The sequence below is a fragment of the Drosophila montana genome, unplaced genomic scaffold (genome assembly GCF_035044405.1).
Source record: "Drosophila montana isolate Dmon_TW-CO22-7 unplaced genomic scaffold, ASM3504440v1 contig_1455_1, whole genome shotgun sequence".
Classification (NCBI taxonomy): domain Eukaryota; kingdom Metazoa; phylum Arthropoda; class Insecta; order Diptera; family Drosophilidae; genus Drosophila; species Drosophila montana.
Genome location: NW_026996406.1, coordinates 2,026,916 through 2,046,841, shown reverse-complemented (window position 1 = coordinate 2,046,841; position 19,926 = coordinate 2,026,916). Strand labels below are relative to the sequence as shown.

The window sequence follows — 19,926 nt, the reverse complement described above, 5'->3', positions numbered from 1 at the left end:
TGAGCATGTGTAATGTGAAATTTAGAAGTTAAGCGCGAATTGTATGTATTATTTAAATTTCTGTTCAATGAGTTTACATTAAAAAATTAAACAAAAAAAAAACGTAACAAAAAAAAACTTATAAAAAGAAAACTAAAAAAAAGCGTAAAACCGAAAACAAAACGACAAAACAAAAATCAGCAAAAAAAAAAAACAAAAACGTTCGCAACTGCAGCAACAACAAGAAGAAGACAACAACAGGACCAAAAACAGCAGAGAGCACAAGAGAGATAGAGAGAGAGAGAGAGAGCGAGCGAGGGAGAGAGCAACAAGGTGAGCGCAGCGCGCAGTACGCTTTGTTGTTGTCGCTGCTGCTGTTCGCGGAGCGAAGGTGAAAAAGGAAGAAGAAGAAAATGTCAACGTTCTTGAACAATTTCTTTCCGGCAGGTAAGTGGCAAAGAAAACCAAAACAAAACACAAACCCAAACAAAAACCAAAGCATGAGCAAAGCAAAACGCACACACACACACACGAAAAGTCAGCTTGAGCTTTTTATGCACACATACATACAAATGTGTGTGCTTGTGTGTGTGTGCGCGTTGCAATTGAAAGTCACCTTTGTCATATTTCATACACAAATTGCCGTTCTCTGTTTGTTGCCTCTTCCCTGCGTTCGCATACAATTTAGCTGCGCGCTCTGCCAGCACTGGAAATTGAATTGTTTCCAAGCTCATTATTATTGGCAATTACATGCAGCCGTGACCATTGGAAGGGATCATGGAACGCGCGTGTGCGAGCGAGATGGCGCTAGGCAGCAAATGCACATTAGCCAACACTTGAGCATAACAGCATCTACTCTGTAATCAATCTACCCCCAAGCGCTGTAATTGCACACACACACACATAGGCATGCCTGGAATAGGAGAGAGGGAGAGGGAGAGGCTGTTGATTGTTTCTCTTGGAAACGATCATTGGAAATTGCAACCCTCGAGCGAACAAGTTCCACTTGTCCTTTGACATTGTGGATGGCTTGATCCTGGCAATACCTGTCCTTCCTTTTTGCTTTAAAAAACAACAAAAAACAACAGACTTATCCAACACACACACATTAAAACCAGTTCCTGGCCTGGCCGCAACGGCAGCTGACGGAAATACAATGACTTGAAGTGTTGCGACTTCTGGTTTGGTTCTCTGTAGGTGCATTGGGTTACCTGTTGATGTTGCCTTTTGTTATTTCTTGTGCCCTGTACCCATTGAAAATTGTTTGAGAGTGGGCATATTGGCTTGATGCACAGGTTTGCAACATGTTAGCAATTATTTATCGATAACTCGCCCAGTTAGATGAAGTCGATAGATATCGTATTATAAACACATCTTGAATTTAATGTATTACTTAGTATAGCTGAGGAATATTAATCTTTTGAATACCCTTATCCACTTCCACCAAAATTAATCGATACTTCAGCCCCATCTAGCACATTTTGAATTTTATAGTCTTTGCATAGTTAAAGAATTTTGAACTTATGAATACCCCTCTTCAACTCCTCTCAAATAAATAGGGACCATATCTGATTTTTTGTATATAACAAGTTTGAAATACTTTCCTTAAGACCTGCAATTTTTTATAACGATCGGACAAAAAACAAGGGAATTATTAAGGAATACCTGTTCCATAATATAGGACTTTGAAGTTTCGAAATTAAAAAGGATTTTAGGTATATATCAAGTTTTAAATACTTCCCCTAAGACCTGAAATTATTATAACGATCGGACAATAAACACAGAAGGGGCTTAGAAATACCTGAGTACGGAGTAACTTTGAAACCAGCTCGGCTCTCTAAACAGGGTATCTGGTAGTCGATCCCCATGGACTTGTTCACTCTTGTTGTTTGTTGTTTCGGATCGTATCGTATCGCATCGACTGCAATTTGAAACTGGTTTCTTGGCTTCCATTTGGCTGCTGTCTGTTCTCAGAGTTTGGCATCGTTTTCAGGCGAACCTCTCCAGAGGCTCAGCCCACAGTTACCCGATTTTCCGCTACCCTGTCTCAATTGAAGGCTGCAAAAGCGCAAGTGTCTGCTGTTTCTTCCGCTTCTCTTCTCTGCTCCCCCAGTTACAAAGGAATACGCAAGAATTCAAACATAAATATGGACATAAATACGAGTGCGTTCTTCTGTTTATTTATCGAGGCGCTTTAGTTGGTTTTCAGTGTATATGGGAGCTGTGTATATAGACTGGAATTCTGCTCTTCTTTAAGGAACTTGGGATCAAATAGAAATAAACAAAGCTGGAGAACAATTTCTTAACCAAATACATATACCCTGTAGCTTGTTTAGGGTTCTTATGCCCTGAAACCATTGAAAAGTTTGGAGATTACAGATGAAAATGTATTAAAAAGAATTCAAGATTGTTATATATAGTCATCTATACCCTATGCAGAACGAGTTTTTAGTATTTTTTTGTTCGAAAACTTCCCAAAATAAAAATATTATCTTGATTTCTTAAGCATAGCTCGAAGATTATAAGATCTAGACTCACCTAACTTTTGGATTATTGTATAGCATGAAGCAGCACAGCAGCTTGTTGCGGAGTGCAGGGTATCACCCAGTCAGTCACACCCGATTAAAGAACTTTTACTTATTTGCTTTGTTGATTTTTTAAGCACAGCTCGAAGATTCTAAGAGCTAGATACACCCGACTTTTAGGTTCTCCGCAGTTTGGTACAGGGTATCACCTAGCGGGCACTCTCTACTGGTCCACTTTCTCTTGTTTTGTTTGTTGGCTTTTCGTGTAAAAATCTTGAAATGCTGCTGCAAAGTATGCAACACATTCCTCTGCGCATTTTTTATACGCACGCGTTCTGCATAATATTTCCCCTTACCCGGCAGCTGTTATCAATGTGACACACCCCCGCCCGCCTAATTCCCCCCCTACTTGCCCCCTACTTGCTACGTGTGCTCCCCATCGCATCCCCTCGTTTAAATTCGCATTCACTTTCGCTTGGCAAAGTAGCTGCCCTTGAGGCACGCATTACTCATACGCCGCGACGTCCGCGTGCTTGTGTCCGTGTGTGTGTGTGTCTCTATGAGTGTGTGTGTGTGTGTCTGTGTGTGTGTCTGTGTGCGTGTCTCTCTATGTGTGTGCGTGTGATTAGGGTGCGTGTGCCGGAATGTTTCGTCTGGCAGTTTTATTGCCATTAGCTGGGCTCATTATCTATTGCCGCTGTCCAGTGGGTCGCTTGTTTAGATTTGTTTCCTGATTGCGAAATTTCCCCCTGTCCCCTTTTCCCCTCCAGCTGTTATCCTCCGCGGAGCAACAGTTTCTCCCTGTGCGGCATTTTATTATCATTAGATAATAATGAATACAATTTATGATCTTTCCCATGGCAATTCGAGTCTTTTATTTCAATTCACATGCACGAGAACTGGAACTAGTTCTTGCTCAGAACAGGCGTTCATTATAATATTAAAACGAGAATTGGAACAAGTTCATGCTCAGTACATACGTTCATTATAATATTAAAACGAGAACTAGAACTAGTTCGTGCTCAGCAGTTGCGGCAATATGATATTAAAACGAGAACTTGAACTAGTTCACGCTCAGGGCATGCGTTCATTATAAAATTTAAAGGAGCACTAGAACTAGTTCATGCCCCGAACAGGCGTTCATTATAATCTTGAAACGAGAACTGGAACTAGTTTTTGCTCAGAACTCCCGTTCATTATAGAATCATATTAAAAAAGAGAAAAAGATAAAAGTCAGAAGCTAGAATTATACCCCAATTTACTTAAACCTATCGCAAGTCTTCGAGTATTTCTTCTCCCTCTATCAAATTAAATATTATTTAAAGCAATTTGCCAGCGCAGTTTGAACTAGACATTCAGCTATAATTGAATGTGTCTATGAACTTGAACTGGTTCACAACGCAACGTAATTCGCCGTGCTCTCATCTCTGAAACGAATGCGCGCCTACAGTTTGACACGCACTGCTCTATGATGCTGCCGCTGCTGCTGCTGCTGCCACTCAAACTGTATTATCAGACGCAATAGCGCATTTTGCTTTTGTGTGACTTTTTTTTGGTTTTTGTTTTGTGTGTTTGCTTTTGCGCTTGTCTGTGTGTGTTGGTGTTTGTGCCGTGTGCTTCGTCTTCATTGCCGCTGCTTACCTTTTGAGTTAGTCACTCTTTGGCAACGAACGTTACCACACGGCGAGCGCGGCGAACGAGAGCTCAACACAAGTGTGAGTGTCATTGCATGTGAGTGTGTTCGCTTGTGTGTGTGTGTGTGTGTGCGAGAGTGTTTTGTGTTTGTGTTTTTATTTGTTGCTGCAAAGTAATGTGTGTGCGTTTGAACTGTAAACACCCTGGACGCGCGTGCATGCGAGCGAGCGAGATAGTGCGAGTAACAGCATGTAATAGACAACATTTGTGTTGGCTGGCTGCCCACTTCTTCCACCTCCCCCCTCCCCCCCGTCACCCCTTCGCTCTTTAAGGTAAATGCGTAATTCGCCGCAAAAGCTGTCAATCGCAGCGAGTGAGCAAAAACACATCAATCAAAATGAAACTGAGCGGACGTCGACCGTTGCTGCTGTCTTCGCTCTTGTTGTAGTTGTTGTTGTTGCTGCTGTTGTTGTTGTTGTTGCTGCTTTCTGTTTTCTGCCAACGCAGCGGAAGAAGAAGCTCACAGAATAAACGACTCGGCAAGTGACAGGCTGAGAGTGAGAGCGAGTGAGAGAGAGAGATAGGGAGATGGCATATTGACAACGTTGCTTTTGCTGTTATTTTCTTCTTTTTTTTTTTACACTTGAAGAGGGTATTTTAATTTGATGAGTAAATGTGTAACGTGTTGAAGGAGGCATTAATAAAAACATGTACTATGAAAACTCTCCTAACGGACAATGCTATTGGGTGGAAAAACGTTGCCCAACGGTGTGTGTTCTTCTACGAGAGTTTTTACTGTAGATGCATTTATTCTTGATCGGCATCAACAGGTAGAGAACCCATAAATTATATTCGAATTATTTCCATGCATGTATGTAAATGTATGTTAAGTCCGAATGCAGCTCGTTTACAGCGTATCTGCTAGTCGCTCACGCCCTACTGTTGCGCTCTTTCTTGTTCTGTCTGTCTCTGGTTCTGTCTGCCTCTTGCAGGCATATCATTTTGCGCTTCCGCTGCCAGCACTTCCCCCCGCCCCCCTTCTCCCACCCTGCGCGTCTTTGCCAACAACTGTTACTCCACATTAATATTATGTACTTTTTTTTTGTTTTGCCGCCTACGCCGCTTTCTTTGTCAACCGCGCTGCCTGACCGCATTTTGCAATACTTTTTTTTCTTTATTTTTTTCATTTTTGAGCTGTAAAAAATTCATCGAGTAGGCTTAGTTTACATATCAATGAGTTTGCAATTGTTGTTGTTGCTGTTGTTGTTGTTGTTGCTTTGGCTGAGCTTTAAGCGCTTGCCTTATTAACCCATTGACGCCCCGCGATATGCGAGCGCGGCATTTGCACAGCTGTTCGCCTGAACTGAACTGAACTGAATGTCGACGGCGAATTGGGTCAAACAGCAGCAACAACAACAACAACAACAACCACAGCGGCAGAAACCAACCAAACTTGTCTTTGGTCACGTTGGCGGCTTGCGACAGCGACACAGCGCAACCCGAGCCGCCAACCTCTCTACCCCTCCCCTCCCCAGCCCCTCTGCACCCACGAACACTGTCAATATCATGCACTGTGCGAGATCGCGCCATGAAAACCGTTCTCTGACCAAGTTTTTTTTCTCTCTCTTATTTTTTTTTTGTAAGTCCAAGTTATGAAAAGAACAAAAGAAATGCGAATTGCGAAACGTTAACCCGTTTTTTTTTTTGGGGGGGTATACAGTGAAAGCCCGCTAAAGCGAACAGCTGGAATTGCAATCTTTATGCACAGCTAGGGAAGAATTGCCTTTATTAATCCGTTCCCCTCCAGAAAAGCTGTTCACTTTAGTTTTTAGTTCTTTTAAGTTCATTTGAACTGAACTAACCGAAAAAATGTTCTATTTACATTTATAAAATATGTAGAGAATTTAAAAGTGTTGCCTTTTTTATAATTTGCCTGCATCAAAATTAGTACGAAATGCCTTTTTAATCAAGATTTATGCTCTAAAATGATTTGGCCTCCAAAATTATATTCTATTCATTTGTAAAAAGTACATACTAACTTTTGATAATGTTTTTTTTTTCATCGGGAATTTAACCCTTACACATTTTAATAGAAAATAAAACATTTTTGAAATTTAAGATTCCCAAATTAAAACATTATTCAAATTTCAAATATTTTTTCTAACAACGTGGCCGTTCAATCCAGGTATGACTGTATTTGAATTATGTGTAACAGCCTATTGGCAGTAGCTTATTCAATTGAAATTTTAATAGCTTCAAAACAATTAAGTATTAAATGCACACTTGTTACACACACACACACAAACACACTGACAGGCAGTATGAGCTTTAAGTGAAGCTTTTTGTGGGCCTAAAAGCAGCACACGTGCAAGATTTGGCCGAGAGAGGGAGAGAGACAGTGAGGCTCGCTCAGCACTCTCTCTCTCCTGCTCTCTTATCTCCTTTGGAAGATCTATGTAACTTACTTGAGCTTCAGCTGGAAACATTGATAAATTTTTGCTTCGCGGCAGGCAGGTGCGAGTGTGTGCTGGCTGATAATGCTGATAAGGCGCAGGTCTCGTAAAAGGCCGATTCGAACTAGTTATACTAATGGGCTAATGAGTATATATGTATATGTCCCCCTATGGGCGACACGTGCTCGCCCCTCGCAATATGCAAGAGCCTGGCGGTTGATAATCTCCGATGCACTTACACATATATACAAACATTTATGAGCGACAACCATGTTGAATAAATCACAGCCAACAATTACGGTTGGGGGCTGCGCTGCAGTTTAACACATCTGAGATCGTGATCATGGGAAGGGTCAATGCATTCGCACACTGTGTGCTTGTCAAACTGTCAAATAACACATAAAATGTAAACAAAATGTTAAACGTTGTGCCCGCTCACACACACACACACACACACACACACACACACACACGATGAGTTAACGAAAGCGCGCGCGCTCTAGAACTCTTCTTCTTGGCTGTAGCTGCTATCGCCGCATCTGGCTTTACACACATACTCACGCACGCACGCCCACTTTCGTCGTTTGTTGTCTATAGCACAGTTTGAGAGTGACAGCTTGCTCGCTCGCATACTGTTGTTTTACAACTCTCTGAGCAGTGTTTGCTCTCGCCGAGCGCTGTTCTGTTTACGCACACACCTCCGTCGTCGCCGCCGCCGCCGACGCCGCCTGCGCGCTAGCGCCTACTCAGTTGAGTTTGCGCCGTGCTGCCGCGCAGTTCGTCTACCGCGTTTGTGTTGCGCTTACGAGTGCCTTGCATACCGTTACATACATATACGTGCTTTTCAAAAGCAGCGTAATACATAACGGTAAATGCTGCCGCATCTATATATACAAACAAACACATGTATATGCATGTTGATATACAACGTGACATAACGACATAATATTGTGATTGCTTGGCTCCCCCCCTCGAACGCGCTCCTCTTCTTCGTTCACCTGATTGAAGTGTGTGTTAAAGTTTCTTTTTATGCCCACGTATGCGTGCGCTTGTCTGCCTGCGTATGTGTGTGTGAGTGTGGCATTTTCATGAACGCGTTCGTGATCTTTGAAGCAAAACACAGCTGTCTGTTTCGCCGCAAAAGCAGCAGCAACAAAAACAACAGCAATAATATATTTTCTGTTTTTGCCGACGTCATGCAGACAAGCTGCCAGTAGCAGTCAATTTATGTAAAGTGAAAACGTTCACCAATACATAGACACACTTACATACATACATACATGTGTATGCAAAGCTACTAGCGCCCAGTACTTACAGTTTGCGAGGCATTGCATATATTCGAAACTGAACGTAACTCGTTCTCACCGGTTTTACATGCACTGGCCATGCTCATGTAAGTGCAGCTCAATCGCTCTCTAATTGTAAGCAACATCTGTTCCGCGCTCTCAAACTGTTAAATATATCAATTTTTGTTTTTATTTGTATTTTTTTTTTGTCGTGTTTTTGTGTGCTTTGCGTGCGCTAAAATGTTAATGAAATAAGTAAATAGCAGACAGTCGGAAAGCACAAGTGATTTTGCCAACACAGCTAAATACACAAAATGAAATTTTCTGTTTTGTTTTTTTCTTTTCGTTTTGTTTTTGCTTAAAACTTGCACGAATATTTTCAAGGCCAATATCACTTGTTAAAACGTTTAAAACTGAAAACACAACCCGCGGGGTATATGCGTTCCACAAGTCAACATGCACGAAACGAACTAGTTCCTTGGATTTTGATTCCATAGAAATTAATCGCATAGTTTCGAAGTAAAAGCAAAAGGTTATTTTGAATATGTTTTAAAAAAGTACAGAAGAATTGCATCAATATATTCGAAATAAATATTTATGTAATTATGGACTTACCCAAAACTTCACATACAAACTCAGGAGTGTCTTAGAGTCATCTGTTAGAATGAGGGAGCTACCTAAAATATATATATAAATATAGTATGCACGTTTTTAGAAGAAGAAGAAATCACTTTTAGATTTCTTAATAGAGCACTTATATTCAAAGCATGAATGTATTCTTATTTGAATTGATGAGAATCGCAGAGAGGGGCGTCATAGAAAAATTCGTTTTAATAATTTGGTTGCCGCGGGGGCAGTCGACAAAATAAACTGGTTCTGCCTCTGGCACAAAAGGGCACACACATACATATTTATACACGCACATATACACACACATACACGTACAGATGCTTGTTTTCTTTACAGGGTATTTGCTAGCACTGAACTTGCGTTTTATGCATTCTTACTTTTGGTTTTTTTATTTATCTTATTTAATGCGTCGCTTTCTGCGCTGCCAAAAGGCATTGGCCCATATCAACCGCACCTGCCGCCCCTTCCCCCATCCCTTGGCCGCACATGCAAAAATGTGTTTGAGCTTTTTTTAAAATTGTATTTTACATTTTTGCTGCTGCGTCTCTCATTCCACAAGTGCATTGAAACAGTTTGACAATCACTGCATTGAAACAACATTCACGTTTTAGTATATGTGTACAGTTTTACATGCGCTGCGTTCAAACAGTGTCCGCATTTCAGCAGCTATACAGTTTGACATTCACTATTTACTAGTTCACAAGTTCACATGGGAGCAGCCCATCCACAAGAGAACAGTTTGACAGGCTACAAGAACAACACGAGCAAAAGAAACAGGCCAATTAGTCCTGACGGCGGCATTTCCGAAAATATATGCATGTGTGCATGTACATATATATGTTTGTGTGTGTACGTATGTAAATGGAGTGAATTGTGAATTGCGGCTATCTTCTGTTTTCCATCGCAGCACCTTCCAAAACGAAGACGCAAATTTCACAGTTTGTTGTTTTTTGTCATTAACATTTTTTGCGTGCTTTTTGTTATTCCCGAGCAGAGGCAGCGGCAGAGGCAGAACCAAACGGCGAATTGCGTCTTTGCTTTTATTTACACACTCTAAAAAGCAAGCAGCAGGCAAGAACAACAACAACAACAACAAGAAGAAGAGCGACAGCTTTTGTTGTGCTCCAAAAATAAGCGCTGCTCACGCGTTATCGTTTTATCGATAACGTTGACGAGAACCAAAAACAAAACAAAATATCAACAAAAATGAAAGAATGAAAATAAAAAAAAGAACAACTGTGCACTGCAATTGCTTGCGCGCGCGAGCTCTCTCTCTTTCGCACACGTTGTTTACGCTTGAGCCTATCGCGCGCGCACACACACACACACGGACACACACACACACATAGGCACACGCACAGGGCGTCAAAATTCATGTTCATGTTTATTTAATTGATTTCTAATCATTTATTTTGTCTTATTACTTACTCACGCTCTCTCTCTCTCTCGCTCTCCCGCTGTTGCTCTCTTTACAGATACGGCTGCTATGGATCCAATTTTCTTTTCACCTTCAAACGGTATACCCTCTGAAAGTAAACTCGCCACTTATATGGTAAGCTTTTATTATGTTGTTGCTATTAATATAATTATTGTTGTTATTATTAATGCCATTTACGTTAAAACGCACAGTTTGAGGCTCATGAGAGTTGACAGTTTGAGAGGCACGCGCTGTGATTGACATGCAAATGTGTTACGGCCAATTTGGTTGTTTTCTAGCTAGACTTGGTTGCATACACCGCTCCACAGCTGGAAACGGCTGACATTGCCAACTGATTTGGCTTGTTTTTGGCTGTTTATGAACCAGCTGTTAATTTAGCTACTTTTAACATTGGCCTCAGCTGCTTTTTTAATGCGACAGTTGGCAACACTGGTTACGCAGTAGGCGGCTTAACGAATGACCCTGCCTAGCCTAGACATGCACACGGACACGCACGCATATACATGCATGTTTACATATATGTGTGTGTTTATGTATGTGTATATTTACAAGTGCTACAACAACAAACAGCTGTTAAATTAACAGCTGAAGTTTGTTTTGATTGTATTTTTAATTATGCTTGCAATGTTTTTGTTTTCACTCGATTTGCTTGAAACAATTTCATTTCAATCTATAAGTCCATATGCAGCGCGTCTGTCTGACTACATATATATATATATATATGTGTGTGTGTGTGTGTGTGTGTATCTATCTGTATACTTGACCGACTTTTTGCGACTGTTAACATACATACAGTGTGTACACACACACACACATCAATTGGCATTTACTGTATCTCTCAGTGTGTGTACATAAAGATATAAGCAATAACCATATTTTCTGCTCATGCATCGATTTTACTTTTCATTTCATTATTTATTTGATTTTCAATGAAATTAAATAAAAATAAAATGAATGTAAATTGCAGAAATAAACAGAGAGTAATATAAACTTGTACTTAAAATTTATTCAAAATTAACTTTTGAATGACTTAAATTGTATTTATAACAAAAGAAAGGGTATACAAAGTATGTTGCACATATAAAAAGTGAAAGTTCTCTACCAACTGTTCCAATTTGGGTTTACTCAGAGAGACGTTCACTTTAAATAGACCTCAGAGTTATAAGAAATAAAGAAAATGCATGGGAATATCTTTAAGAAAGTTACTCTAATCTTTAGAAAAGTCTTTAATAAAGTAACTTTAATCTTTAATAAAGTTACTTTAACCGTTAATAAGCAGCTTTATTAAAAATGTTCCTATCTTTAAGAAAGTTACTTTAATCTTTCATAAAGTATCTTTAATCTTCAATAAAGTTACTTTTTTAATAATTTTCCTTTGATTAAGTAACTTAATTAAAGTTTTTCCTTGGTATTATCTTATTTGCTTCTTTTTTAAAATTGTTAAACAAACATCTTATAATTTTAAACCTTTAAACAATGAAATATTTGAAATATTTTGCAAATTTTCAAGATTTCTTGCTGCAAAAAGTTGTTTGTCTACTTAAAAGAGTTTTACGTACATGGAAGATACCCTTTAATGGAGTTCTCAACGTATGTCCTTTAATGATAAATTCGTATGGATGATAATTTCCTCGAAATCTTCATAAAGGACATTCGTATTTACACAATCCTACACAAATTTTGACAAAAAACACAAGCCTATTGCTGCTTTAATCTCTTTAATTCAAACTATCTCACTCTCTCTCTCTCTCTCTCCCACTCTCTGTCTCTTCGCATGCTATCTCTCTCGCACTCTCTCCCTGTCTCTCTCGCTCTGTGTGTGTATATATATCGCTCTGCGGGTGACAGAATCGACAGAATGTTGCCCCAACGTCGGGCTATGGGCTGAATAACGGTAACGTTAACGTTAACGGTAACGGTAACGGTAATGGGTTCTCACTACTTAACTTGGACTCGTCCCTAGCAGTTAATAAAAAGTCTCAGGTAAAAGCAGCAATACACGCCCCCTCCGAACACCCGCCCCCCCCAACACCTCCCCCCCACACCACTTGTTAGTAGTTAGTTTCCACTTAACACCAAACTCTACCCCTTAAAGTGCGTGTTGGTACGTTTCTTTTTTGTCCCTAATACTCTGTTCACAAAGTGTAAAGGAGCATATAAGTTTTGTGCATTGTCCGTCTGTCGATAGAACTATATAAAATCTATATTTGCCAGAGCCTAGAAGCTGCACTCAGAGAAGAAAGCGTGTATAAACTGGTTAGAATTTAAAGGTAGATTTTGGCTATTAACATACAGTTTGACAGTCACTCGCACTTACAATCTGGAGTCATACAGAAAACACCTGAATCGAATTTTAGCTATAAAGTAAAGTTTGATAGGCACTTAAATTGTGCAGTTTGTCGTTAAAAAAAACAGCTTAATCTATTTGAAACTATTATTTAACTTGCTGTTTGGCAGTCACTTGAAGTCAGTCTTGAGTCATGCAGAAAACACCGCAATCTAAGAACAGACACGTAAAGTCACAGTCTTCTAAAAACCAGCTCAATTTATGTCAAGCGTATTTTAATATACAGTTCGAGAGTCATTAGCACTTACAGAAGCAGCAAGAAAAGTGCTCAAGCTAAGGTCAGCTGTTAACTTACAGTTTGACAGTCACTTGTAATAACAGTCTTAGAGACAATAAGAAAGGTGGTCAAGCTTATGTTAGCTATTAAGTTACAGTTGGACATTCACTTTAATTTGAAGTCTTAGTCATTAAGAAAACAGCTCGCCATAATTCGAGCTATTATTAACAGTTTGACAGTCGCCTATAGTCAGAGCCGTAGAAAAACCAGCCCAATATAAGACAGTTTGACAGTAACGGACATTTACAGTTTTAGAGGCAGCAAGAGAAGTGCCGAACCCTAGGTTAGCTGTTAACTCGCAGTTTGACAGCCTTTTGCATGTACAGTTTTAGAGGCAGCAAGAAAAGAACTTAAGCCTAGGTTAGATTTTCAAGTACAGTTTAATCGTCACTGCCATTTACATATTCAGATGCAGCAATCGCTAAAGATTAGGCTTACCGTTAACTTACACTTTGGCAAACATTATCACGTACAGTTTGAGAGGCAGCAAGAAAAGAGCTCCATTGAATTTTCACCCATTTTTACACATTCTGAACAGAGTATTGCACAGTCGGCCGCAGCCGATTGCAACAATTTAGCTAGTTTTGTAAATTATTAACCTGATTTGTATTTAATTATATTTTTTGGAAATCTTTAATAGGTAACGCCACAATCGCCCGAATTCATTCCAACGCGCATCAATTCGTCTCCCAACTTCTATCCACCATATCACATGAATAATGGCCTAAACGGCGTCAATGGGTTAACAGCCGCCGCTGCCGCCGCCGCCGCCGCCGCAGCCGTTGCGACAGTCGCAGCGCCCGTTTCCACAGCAACTGTTGCCGCCTCCGCCGCCGCCTCAACCGTGAGCATTAGCAAGACTTCAAATGGCAGCGGCAGCTCCGCTGCGATGCTCTCCATGCAGAAAACGGCCGTCGTTGCAACTGTTAACATTGCGCAACAGCAACAACAACAGCAGCAACAGCAACAACAGCAACAGCAACAGAAGCAGCAACAACAGCAGCAGCAACAATCTTCCCTGGTAAACGATCAAGTTGCTGGCAGCTCGGCGCCAATTGCGATTATACCGAACCCGGCGGCGGCGCCATTTGTCAGCAACATGTCCGGCCAGACGCCGCTTAAGGCGCGCGCTGCTCTCATGCGGCAGGAGTCGCCGACGGCGGCGCTCATCGGTGGCGAGAAGTCGCCGCCACATGGCATGACGCCGCACGGCGCATCGCCCATACCCACAACATTGCCAGCGAGCGTGCATCAGGTGAGTTTCAAGCTTAGAGATGGCAGCGTGTTGTGAGTGCGTGTCACGCACGACTTGAACACGACTTGAGCTTAAAGCACGACTTGAGGGAAAAATATGTCACAAGCATAAAATATCTAGCTAGAGATGGGAACGGGACGTGAGTGCGTGTCAATAATAGATTAGTGCGCGTCTTAACTTCGTGTCACGCACGACTTGAACACGACTTGAGATTATAAAATCAAAGCCACAAGTATAAAATATCTAGCTAGAGATGGGAACGGGACGTGAGTGCGGGTCAATAATAGATTAGTGCGCGTCTTAACTTCGTGTCACGCGCGACTTGAACACGACTTGAGATTATAAAATCAAAGCCACAAGCATAAAATATCTAGCTAGAGATGGGAGCGTGACGTGACTGCATGTTAAGAATAGATTAGAGCGTGCCTTAACTGCGTGTCACGCACGACTTAAAAATGACCTGAGTTTAAAGCACGACTTGAGGAAATAATATCAAAGTCACAAGCATAAAATATCTAGCTAGAGATGGGAACGGGACGTGACTGCGTGTCACGACTGGCGTGAAAAGTATTCAATAAGAGATGGGAGCGTGTCCTAAGTTTGTGTCACGCACGACTTAAGGGATTAAAATGAATAAAAGTCAAGCATAAAATATCTTGCTAGAGATGGGAGCGTGACGTGAGTGCGTGTCAATAATAGATTAGAGCGTGTCTTCACTTCGTGTCACGCACGATTTAAACACGACGTGAGCTTAAAGCACGACTTGAGGGAAAAATATGTCACAAGCATAAAATATCTAGCTAGAGATGGGAGCGTGACGTGACTGCATGTTTATAATAGATTAGAGCGTGCCTTTTTTGGGCACGAGTCGTGATTTGGTATCACACACAAGCTTAAACTATTTAATTAGAGATGGGAGCGTGGCGTGAGTTAATATCAGGCACGACTCGAATACGACCGAAAATCACGACCTTGCGTTATTTTCAGAGCTGAACATAAAAAGAAGCTTAAAATATCTAGTTAGAAAAGGGCACGTGTCGTTTTTAGAGATGGGAGCGTGTTTTGAATTCGTGTCACGCACGAAATAACACGATTTAGCAAGTGCATTTCAAGAGAAGACAGCATGTCGTGAAATTATATCACGCACGACTCTTAACAGTACGAAAAGTCTTGTTGAGTCACGATAGGCAACACGACACGCGCCCATCTCTAATACCAAATGAATTTCGGAAGCAGCCAACTAACGTTTTGGTATATTTGACAGGAGAACGTGGGCGGCACCATCTACTTTTATCCGACTGCCAATGCAGCGAACAACCAGCCGGTGGTCAATTCGGTTGTGGTGGATGCCGCACATCCGGCACATCCGGCCCATCATGGCGTTGTCAGTGCTGTGGCACCGTTGAGCGCTGTGCCCTCGCAGCTGTTGTATGCGGGACATGTGTATCCGGGGCCCGCGTCGAATGTGATTGCGATGCAGCCAAAGACGCAGCTGGAATCGGCCTTCTTTATGCCCGACGAGATGCGCTCCGATATACTTGCCCGCAACGAGATCTCCAATCTGATTATGGACGCTGCGGAGGCGGCACAGCACGCCCTGCCCCTCGAGGTGGACAACTATCATGCGCTCTATCCGCTCGAGCCGCCGGCGCAACCGATGCACACGAAACTAACGCTGCCGGCAAGCACGTACCGGGCCACGCACAATAGCACAGGGTTCAAGTATTGCCTGAGAAGATTACACGGTGAGTGGATGATTCATTTAACTAAGTTGAGCCTGGGGCTCCCAAAGGGAACAAGAGCTGCTCGTCCTCTCTGATAAAGGCGTGGAATACTCTTACTTATACTTAAATCAAACTCGGATACTCAATCGTGCGAATAAATGACTCATCAAACCCGATTGCATTCATACAAACAAAGTTCGAACTGTTCGAGTCAACAACATGTTCGAGCTAACATGTATGGTCGAGTTTGAAGCGAGCTCGAACAGCTCGAAATTATTTTTTTGATTGAACTGCAATCTAAATCTGATCTGAGCTGAGGAGAGACAAACTTTTTGTCCAATTACTTTTTTCTATGCCCCCCATTGCCCTGCATCGGTTAAATCCTTCTCCTCAAACTTGGATACTCGAATAAATGATTCATTAAACCCGCTTGCATTCATACAAACGAAGCTCGAGCTGCTCAACAACATGTTTGTACGACTAGCTCGAAGACAAACAAATAGGTCGAGTTTGAAGCGAGCTCAAACAGCTCGAGCTTATTTATCTGCAACTCAAACAGTTTGAGGCTTGACTCGTTCGAGCGAAATTATACTTGGAGTATTCGAAGAACCCTTCACCAGCTCCCAGTCTTTACTCAGCTTTCTAATAACTGATCTAATATTTTTGCCTTTGCTTTCTAGGCTTTCGATTGCAGTCCACAAAATGTATGGCGCTTGTGGAGATGTGGAAGAAGCTGCAGCACACGAATGTGGTGCAGTTGCGTGAGGTGTTTACGACAAAAGCATTTGGTGATAACTGTGAGTGAACCACCTTATCGAGTGTGCACTGTACACAATATTATGTTATGTTCCATCCAACAGCCTTAGTATTAGTGTACGACTACTATCCCGGCTCACAGACATTGCTAGCCAAATACTTTACGCCAGCGCCAGAGACCAACGGCTACACAGATCCATTCCAAGGCGAGGCACGCCCCTTCAGGTGAGTCAAACTCTAAATCTAAATCTAAATCCAAGCCCATCCAATCTAACTCGATATTCTATTGCAGTCATAAGAGCAACATGCAGCGCACAAATAACGGACCTTTGCTGCCCGAGTCGACAATTTGGTCGATCATAATGCAGCTGACCGCGGGCCTGAGGGCCATACACCAAGCGGGACTCGCCTGCAAGTGAGTGCAACAACAACAGAAAACTGTCTGTGCTTATTTTTTGGGTGTTTACTATACGAACTTTATGACGTTCAGAGGGTTTTGAGTGCTTAAAAATGGGAGAGGGGTAGCCTCTCTTTGTATACTAGACGAGAGTCTAAATATCACTTTGTTGTTAATTGTACAAACTTTATGACGTTAAGGTTTTCAATGCTCAAATATGGAATCCGAATGTGTGTAGATCCCTAAGCTCAAGACTATACCACCAAAAATAGATTGACTTTACCGCCAAAAACAATCTGTTTCCCTTTTTAAGGGAATAAGGGTAACCAAAAAGTAGACTAGACGACAGTCTAAATACCCCTTGTGCTATAACTGTACGAACTTTTAGCTATTCGTGGATTAATTGCTTAAATATGAATTGGGGGTATCCAAAAAGTAAACTATTACTGGGCTGTATTTAACGAGAGTCTATCTACCAAATTTGGTGCCTCTAGCTCTTATAATACCCGAGATATGCTCAAAAAACAGAATTTCGATATCGATTTTTATCGATTTCTTGGAAACGGGCCTAGTTATCGATGATGGGAAACGAAGTTTGTTTCTCGCGGCCAATAGATGGCGCTACGTTCAAAATTATCCCTACCTCTTAAGTTCTTTGAGATGGAGATGAGTTTATAAATACAGACGGACGATCAGACTAGTTGACAGACGGACCTGGCTATAACGACTGGGTTTATCGTTCTGATCATGAATATAGTATAAATACTCTATTAAGTCGGAAATGCTTCCTTCTTCCCTTACAGACACATACATAAAAACTAATATGCCTTTCTAGGCACAATCAAATGGTTTAGGCTATAAAAACTAGAACTGAATATTCATATAACTTAGGTTTGGTTTAATAGAGTAGTTATCAATTAATATTATATACTTACCTGACTCCAGCTCACATTTCCTTTATATATAAACTAATCTCTCTTGCTTATTTGCCTTTCAGAATTCTAGATCCCACAAAGATAATTGTGACAGGGAAACGTGTGCGCTTTAGCTCCTGCTGCATCTCGGATATCACGCAGTTCGATCCCAATGCGGCCAATCCCTTGGCGCTGGTCAACATGCACCAGCAGGTAAGCCGCCAAATATTATATATATAGTGTATTTATGTAGTCGGTTAACTTTTGTGTCCATTCCGCAGGACGATCTGACCGCACTGGGACGCTTAGTATTAGCGCTGGCCTGTCGCTGCCTGCAGTCCGTGCAGCGCGACAATGTGCAGTCCAGCATCGACATGGTAACCAGAAACTACTCCACCGATCTACGTAATTTTATTGTGTAAGCAAAGTCATTTTGATTTATATATAGAAACTATATAGTTAATCGAACTTCTGTTTAGTTACCTCTTCACCACGAATAACCGCCGCTCTGTAACGGATCTGATGCCCATGATTGGCGCCAGGTTTTATACGCAGCTGGACGCGCTGCAGGCTCAGGTGGATAAGCAGGAGGATGAGCTGGCCAAGGAGATGGAAAACGGTCGTCTATATCGCATTTTAGTTAAACTGAACAGCATCAACGAACGACCTGAGTAGGTCAAAGACCTCTAAAAGCTTAAACAACTATTCTAAGACTTACTCTCTTTCTCTACTTTGCGGACAGCTTCAACTTGGACTGCACTTGGTCGGAGACTGGTGATAGATATATGCTGAAACTATTCCGTGATTTTCTATTTCATTCCGTCACCGAGGATGGCCGACCCTGGCTGGATCACGCGCACATTGTACAATGCCTCAATAAGCTGGACGCGGGCTCCATCGAGCGCGTAAGTTGCAATCTCTCTCTGTTCATTTGTATCAAACTAGTTATAAATCCAATTAATGTACACACTTTTCTCACCGCAGGTGCAATTGATGTCACGCGATGAACAATCGGTACTAATTGTCTCCTATGCTGAGCTCAAGAATTGTCTGGAGAATGCCTTCTCCGAGCTGATGTCGAGTGCGGCCAATTGAGAGCAGCGTCACGAACAACAGCAGCAGCAGCAGCAGCTCACTTAGCCACGCCCATGTTCATGACCGCCCCCCCATAAGAACCACCCCTCCACCCTTCCCCTACTCGACCACAAGCAACTACGATTAAAAGGTTTAAGATATAAGAGAAAAACATTCATTATACTAAGACATTTTGGCGCATGCCCTTTAAATAAGTAAATGAAGAATATAAAACTTAAAAGCGAAAACAAAACAAAAAACAAAAATCAACATAAATAAATAATAATTAAAAAATCAACTACATACGCAGATTTATATTGTTAAGCCAAGCAAAAAGATAATGATAAAGATGAAAAAACAACAACAACAACAACAACAACAAACTGATATCCAATGTTATGTTAGATCTTAACTACATTTTAGGCATTTAAACTTACATACAACAACAACAACAACAACAAATAAACCAATAACAACAAACAGAAAAGGAGCAAAACAACTTTTTAATAACGAAATCTCTCCAAAAAGAAAAAATACAACAAAAAAAAAATGTCAAAAAAGAGCAAAATATACAACAACAAAAAAAAAACGTAAACAAAAGAAAACAAAAAAACTGTAAAAAAAAAAACTTGCAAAATATGTTAAAACACAAAAAAAGCGAAACAAAAAAGTACGAAAAAAAAGAAGAAGCAAAAAGTTGATCTATTTTTACAGAGCTAAACGAAAAAGAGGAGAAAGAAAGAAAGTATTTATATGTATTGAAAAGTCTAAACTAAAAAAAAAAAAACAAACAAAAAACGTAAAATTAAAACGAAAGCAAAATTTGTGCAGTGCGAAAATGTTGAGCGACAGCAAAAAGTAAAATGGAAAAGTTGAAAGAAAATTGCGCGGAACCACACAAAAGAAAAAAATATATGTTTTAAGAAATTTGTCTGAGCGCCTGCCCCTAAAATACCCTACAGCAACAACAACTACAACACAACAACAACAACAACATAAAAACATTTCTTATTTTTCAACTAATATTTTTATAGCGAAATATTTTTTAAACGAAATGGATTTAAGCAAAAATGTAATTGCAAATGAAACTATGTATTTGTAAAAAGTATAAAAATTGTTGTAATAAGAAGTCTTAAAAAAGCAAGTTGATAAAAGAACATGCAAAGCGACGCACAGCGCGACTTGGCAAGTTGCTCAAAACACAATACAAAAACGAAACGGAACCGGAAACGGAAA

General features: G+C 40.9%; 1 protein-coding gene across 6 annotated transcripts; it reads left to right on the top strand.

The window, feature by feature from the left end:
- Window positions 1-283: 283 nt before the first annotated feature.
- Window positions 284-18,929, top strand: PAN3 (Poly(A) specific ribonuclease subunit PAN3). 6 transcript variants are annotated; one of them, XM_064686142.1, is made up of 13 exons: window positions 284-426; window positions 9,984-10,060; window positions 11,795-11,929; window positions 13,211-13,825; window positions 15,090-15,570; window positions 16,230-16,346; window positions 16,410-16,530; window positions 16,598-16,720; window positions 17,700-17,829; window positions 17,898-18,034; window positions 18,096-18,287; window positions 18,359-18,521; window positions 18,601-18,929. In XM_064686142.1, exons 1-13 carry the CDS (start codon window positions 393-395, stop codon window positions 18,709-18,711), a joined length of 2,436 nt encoding a protein of 811 aa, XP_064542212.1. In that variant the 5' UTR covers window positions 284-392; the 3' UTR covers window positions 18,712-18,929. The 6 variants fall into 6 exon arrangements, with proteins under 6 accessions (XP_064542212.1, XP_064542224.1, XP_064542217.1 ...); XM_064686147.1 differs by lacking the exon at window positions 284-426 and adding an exon at window positions 6,307-6,324; XM_064686182.1 differs by lacking the exon at window positions 284-426 and adding an exon at window positions 7,967-7,985.
- The last annotated feature ends 997 nt before the right edge of the window (window positions 18,930-19,926 follow it).